Raw genomic sequence first — 6,729 nt, forward strand, 5'->3', positions numbered from 1 at the left:
ATATGATTTCAAATGAAAAGGAAAGAGTTGCCATTCTCTGTCGTAATAACCAAGCTTAACTAGCATTTTACCTCGGAGTCGCTCCTATCTAGAGCTTCTAAAAAAACAGTTAAGATGAATAGTAGGGGACTCTGGGAGTAATTATTCACACAATGCACGTGTAGTATACAACACTAACATTTACAATTATATTATCTGCATTTCAGGTTATAGCCTCCTATGTTGTGCTTATAAATAGGTTGATGGAGACGCGTCCAAACCATGCAAATGACATATACATATGTAGTCTATGGGTAACTGTAAGTAGAAATCCAATCCGAGATTATAAGTATTATTCATAAGGTATATTGAATACTTAATCTTAACTTTCTTTGTTTTTTTAGAGATACATCAATGAAAATAACTCGTCGAGTGTGGATCGAATGTTTAAGCCAATAACAACTACTCGATTCCATGAACTTGATAAGATTATTTTCTCACTCCTAACTTCATTTCATTGGCATATGTTGGTATTCTCTGTAAAGGATAAAAGATTTTATCATTATTCTTCTCTACACAGATATATGTCCGATGCTAGTGATTTTAGAGTGAAGCTTATTTCTACCATTCCCGATGCTTGGAATTTAGACATTACTTCTTATCAGGAGGTAGAAAGTATTGACGTACCTCAACAACGTGGGTTAGTATATTCGACTTATTCATTTGTTGTTATTTCATATGTGCTAATACATAGAAACTATATAATTATGGGCCAAGAGTGTTATATTGGTATTGCAAACATTTGAACTTGCAATAGCTTGGATTACGGGGTGTTCTTGATGGCGTACATGTTTATCCTTGTTTCCGATTAACCAATTTCAATTGACCAATAGGATTGTGCAAGACATAGTGCTCATATCGTTGCTTTATTTCTATCTGAAGGTATATTTTCCATAAGTGTAATGTTCATCGAACCGCTTATATTTAGTCTATTGCTCTATTATTCTTTTGATCCGGTTATATTTTGATTTTAGGAGACAAATGTGATCCTCAAGACTAATTCCCCAGATACTAAACACCAAATGTGATATCAATAGTTAACCAAGTGTAAACATATGTTTGGAAATTGATTTGTAAAGTATTTGTAATATCAATAGTTAACCAAGTGTAAACATATGTTTGGAAATTGATTTGTAAAGTATTTGTATTAATGTATGTTTGTCAGTATGAACATATTGTAAAGTATTTGTATTAATGTATGTTTGTCAGTATGAACATATGTTTGTCATTATGAAACCTATGGGACTGCTGTTGGAATATAGCTTGTTATGCAAGTTGTATATAGTTTGTTTGTCATTATGAAACATATGTTTGTATGAACGTTGTATATAGTTTGTCAATTGCATTCTTTGGTTATATTACTGTTGTTATGTGGCTTCTATGGTAGATTTGATGATAGATCTATAGATTTGATGATAGATAAATAGATTTGTATGAATGTTATGCTATAAGTATATCACATTATTCAGTAAGTATAGTACATTAACCTATAAGTATAGCACATTAACCGTAAGTATAACATGTTATACTATAAGTATAGCATATTATACTGTAAGTATAGGATGTTATTCAGTAAGTATAGCATATTATTTAGTAAGTATAACACGTTAACATGTAAGTATAACATATTATACTATAAGTATAGCACGTTATACTGTAAGTATAGCACGTTATTTAGTAAGTATAGCACGTTATTTAGTAAGTATAGCACGTTATTCAGTAAGTATAACACGTTATTTAGTAAGTTACTGTAAGTATAGTACGTTATTCAGTAAGAATAGCACGTTATTCAGTAAGTATAGTACGTTATACAGTAAGTATATCACGATATCCTGTAAGTATAGCACATTATCATGTAAGTATAGCACGTTATAAGGTAAGTATAACACGTTATTCGGGTAAGTATAGCACGTTATCCTGTAAGTATAGCACATTATATAGTAAGTATAACACGTTATTCAGTAAGTATAACATGTTATATTATAAGTATAGCACGTTATTCAGTAAGTATAGCACGTTAAACTGTAAGTATAACACGTTAATATGTAAGTATAGCACGTTAATCTATAAGTGTAGCACGTTAGCTTGTAAGTATAGTATGTTATTCAGTAAGTATAGCACGTTATACAGTAAGTATAGCACGATAACAAACACATATCCTACATCCAAAATTATAGCTCGTCTTACATCCAAAAGTATAGCATGTCTTACATCCAAAATTATAGCATGTCTTACATCCAAAATTTTTGCTCATCTTACATCCAAAAGTATAGCGCAAAATATATCTAGTCTGCAATAGGTTGTCTACATATTCTACGGTTGCGACCATACTGTTGACATCGACTATATTTTAACTCTTTGCCCGGATTCAATCCTGAAAGAATGCGCTTTGTCCTTGGTCTTTCACGAAGAATTGATGTTGTCGGTGGCTAAATCACTATATTTTTATCATCTATATATGGCTTGTCATCGTCAGAAATTGGGTATATCAGAAATGAATAGCATTTGCGGTATGTCTCCACACTAAAATAGTGGGAAATTTAGGAGTAAAGGGTGTCGTTATTCTGTCGAATAATTGTCGCCGCATGTTTTCAAGGTAGCCCGATAACTTACCATTCACGACAAGTGCATGTGCGTTCATTCAAATCTACTTCAACAGTGGGAAAATCATACACCTCGTACCTTGCTGTAGTAGAAGGAATTACAGAAAGACAACGTGATTAGTCACTGATATGAATAAGGTGCTCTTCTACAGTAGGAACAAATGTTGTGGTCCACTTGTGGGATGCCTCATGCATTTCAAAACTCATCCTCAACATTTTCTTTCGAATATTATCAATTATTTGTGTAATTGACAAATAACGAGCTTCTTTGATCCAAGAATTGAATAACTCTGCTAAGTTTGATGTCAACCATTCATATCTACATGCATTTTATATTAATAGTAAGTATAGCAGGAACATATATATCAAAGATTTGCATTTAAAATTTTGTATAAATTTAAATTTAACCTCTTCCCAAGGAAATAACAATTAGCCCAAATTTCTGGACTCATCCTCAATATTTCGTTATAGGCGATCTCTGATTTGTTCCGTAGCTTATTGCATTCATTGTTATAGGAACGAGAAGTGTATGCATAAGCAGCCCTCTTCATAATTTTCACACATTCATCTCGTAAAGGTGGTGTAATGCATTTTTTCAATAAGTTATTCTTAAAATTAGCCAAAAGATGACGAATACTATAAGAGTGATGTGACCATGGAAAGTATTTCTTCATGGAATTTTGAAGTCCTTTGTCCCTATCGGAGATTAACACCAGTTTATCATCAGGAGTATATGGATCTTCATTATTGAAGAGAATATCTCGAATGCATTCCAAAAACCATTCCCAATTACTCTCATTCTCCATCCCGCATATGCAAATTGCTACGAGAAACATACCTCCATCTCCATTTAGAGAAGTTACGGCAAGTAAGGTTCCTTTATACCTATAAAAGAAAAGAACAATCATGAATCAAAGTATAATATTTTACTATGAAGTGGTACATTAATGCAAGTTGATAAGATTGAACTCTACCATACGACCTATCAAAAAGATGTGTACCATCCAAGAACAAGATTGTCCTACATCCTTCCATCAACCCCTTCCAACAAGCATAATAAGACACAAATACTTGTGTGAATCTTCCATCTTCATGCTCTAAGTGAACAATTAATCTCAGATTAGTTTCTATAATTTTATCCTTATACTATCGAAGTTGGTCATATGAAAATTTAGTATCACCATACAATTCATGTTGAGCTAGCTCTTTTTCCTACCAAATTCTATGATAAGGAATGTCCAAACCAAATTCTATTTTAAGCTTCTTCTGTAAATCAATTGGGCGATAAGTGAGTTGTTCCTTCAATATAGTCTTGAGATGATTAGCATTCCACTTACGAGATGCCCGGTGATATCCTTCTTTTCCTATGCCTCCTCCCAAGCAACTATGAGAACTATAGATTTTTTCACATAGAATCGATCACTATCTCTACGACGGGTACAATGAACCATCCATTCGTACTTTACGGCATTACATTTTGTTGTCACTCTTTTGCATTTATTTTTTACAAATTCAAAGTTAAATCCTCGTGCAATAGAGTAATTACTTATACTCTGCCGACAATGCTCAACATCATCAAAGTCTTGACCAACACTTCTAATAGCATTGTGTCATGCAATAGGAATCATACTAGAGCTCCCAACTTCCTGAGACATATTTTGTGAAGACGATGGATTTTGTGAATGAGAAACATGTTCGTCATTAGAGGGAATATATGGATTACTGCATAGAAAAATGTACAAGAGTTAAGAAAGTGAAAATGTTAAAAGTATAAAACTATAACAAAAGTGAAAATTACCTTATATGGATATTATTAGCTTGTATCCCAAATAATATTTCTCGATTCATCTCAACGTTCATGACAACAATATTCTCTTTGTAACTTCGATGTACATTGATCATTCTTAAGACATCATTATCATTACATACACGCACATAAATTTCTTGTGTGTGGAGTACTTTGTAATTCAACTATATCGTGTTTGCACTACAAGCAATTATGCTTTGCACTGCAACCGCTAAATCTTTGTAACTCCCGTTGACATTTAATTTTAAGAAGTGATTGTTTCCTCTAAAACCCGTCAATGCACAATACAATTATTCATCCATCTATATTTGTCACCAAAAATAAACAAATTTAGGAAAAATTTCATCAAAGATAGACATCAAAAATTAATACAACTAAAATACTACTATAGGTTAACGTACTATACTTACAGTTTAACGTGCTATACTTACAAGATGATGTGTTGTACTTACTGAATAACGTGCTATACTTACAGGATAACGTGCTATACTTACAGGATAACATGTTGTACTTACAGTTTAACGTGCTATACTTACATGTTAACAAGCTATACTTACAGGATAACGTGCTATATTTACAGGTTAATGTGCTATACCTATACTTACAGGTTACGTGCTATACTTATAATTCTTGTATTTCATGCTATCCTTACAGGTTATCATTCTATACTAATATCAAATTCAACTAAAATTTCATCAATTATAACAAATTCCACTAATAACAAATTTAACTTTTTTTATGAATTCATAAATAATATTAAGAAATTAGTGTGAAATAATAATGTGAAATTAATAGGTGATTAATTACAATACCTTATTTAACTAATATTTTATAAAAAATAACAAATTAAAAAAAATTATGAACTCATTTAACTAACAACATCAAATAATTTTCATGCATAAAATGGGAAATTAATGCTATAAACTAAGTAGTTGAGAAAATTAAAAAATTGTACCTTCAAATGCTAAGAAAGTTGGCGAGGATTAATTGATGGGTTATAAGGGCTACCGGTTTGTCATCCTCTCCCATGTTTCTCTCTCTCTCTCTCCGTTTTCCTTTATTTTTTTTAAAAAGGAGCCCCACTTAATGAAGGTTATAATAGGAGTTTAAGAAAAATATTTAGGGGGACCCACATATGAAAGTATTATATTTTAGGGATTAGGTTTAAAGATAAATATAAAAAAAGAGTTGGGCTTAGAGATATAAGTAATAATACTTGGGTTTAAAGATAAAATAGAGTAAACAAATGGCCCCAAAAACAAAAAACCCTTATTTTTATTAGGAAAATTTGATTAAGAAAGTTTTCGTTATAGTAGGAATTCTCTTGAGGCTATGTATATGGTCACTCCTAGCTAGGTTTTTTCTATCTTTATTTTTGTGAAAAATATTATAGAAGACATTGGTCTTAAAGTTATTGAAGTTCAATAGACTCCTGGTATTCGGTCTTGGATTTATTCGGCTATTTCATCGGGTTTCTAGGATTCGCTCTTAGATTTCTTGGGCTATTAGATCACTTTGTCGATGATCTGATAGAGGTTTCACACACTCTTTATCGACTGACGTGAAATCAAATTAGGGTTCTTATCAGATAGGAAATTTATTGAGCTCTAACATTGGACTAGAAATCTATATATTAAAGTAGAACTTTCTAACATTGGACTAGAGATCTATATATTAAAGTAGAACTTTCTAAATCCATATATTTAAGCAGAATTGTCGGATGTTTCGGTCACAGTAACTTAAAAAGTTTTTGTGCATTTGTTTTACTTTTACATAAAGACATTTCGGCTTTTGACACTTAAGTTATATATAAACTAGTCTCTGCAAGACCAATGCCTTTTCTTCTGTTATTCATATCGGACGAACTTACTCCATGTACATTCATATCGGACGAACTTACTCTGTGTACATACATACATAGAGATGTACTTAATGTTGGTGCATACTGTTCACAATAGTATTGATAATAGTGTTAGTAGTGGGTTTTAGTTCTACATTGGCTGTGAGAACACACCTCACCCTCTTCTACTTGTATAAATATATGTGCACACTCAATATTCAACTCGATGGGGAATTTACTAAACTCTCTCTCTCTCTCTCTCTCTCTCTCTCTTACTTTAACATGGTATCAGAGCTAGGGTTATTATTTTACTTTTAATAAAAAAAATTAACGCTTCTGTGTTCTTTTGCCAAATCTTGGCCTTGCTGCTTTGTGTAGGCTGTCTAAAAATCACAATGGATAGTTGAGTCTCCATCGAACACTGATGATGGAAGTTACAA

At 32.0% G+C, this 6,729-nt stretch overlaps 1 protein-coding gene across 1 annotated transcript; it reads right to left on the reverse strand.

The window, feature by feature from the left end:
- On the reverse strand, positions 2,760–4,544 carry LOC109842242. The gene is made up of 3 exons (XM_020411143.1): positions 4,441–4,544; positions 3,051–3,527; positions 2,760–2,961 (listed from the first exon to the last, which is right to left on the reverse strand). Exons 1-3 carry the CDS (start codon positions 4,542–4,544, stop codon positions 2,760–2,762), a joined length of 783 nt encoding a protein of 260 aa, XP_020266732.1.

The sequence above is a fragment of the Asparagus officinalis genome, chromosome 5 (assembly GCF_001876935.1).
Source record: "Asparagus officinalis chromosome 5, Aspof.V1, whole genome shotgun sequence".
NCBI lineage: Eukaryota > Viridiplantae > Streptophyta > Magnoliopsida > Asparagales > Asparagaceae > Asparagus > Asparagus officinalis.

Coding starts and splice junctions, on each gene's coding strand:
- LOC109842242 (XM_020411143.1), bottom strand. CDS start 4,544: ATGATCAATGTACATCGAAGTTACAAAGAGAATATTGTTGTCATGAAC. Junction 3,528..4,440: donor GCTAATAATATCCATATAAG/GTAATTTTCACT, acceptor TTTCTTTTATAG/GTATAAAGGAACCTTACTTG. Junction 2,962..3,050: donor TGTTATTTCCTTGGGAAGAG/GTTAAATTTAAA, acceptor AAATGCATGTAG/ATATGAATGGTTGACATCAA.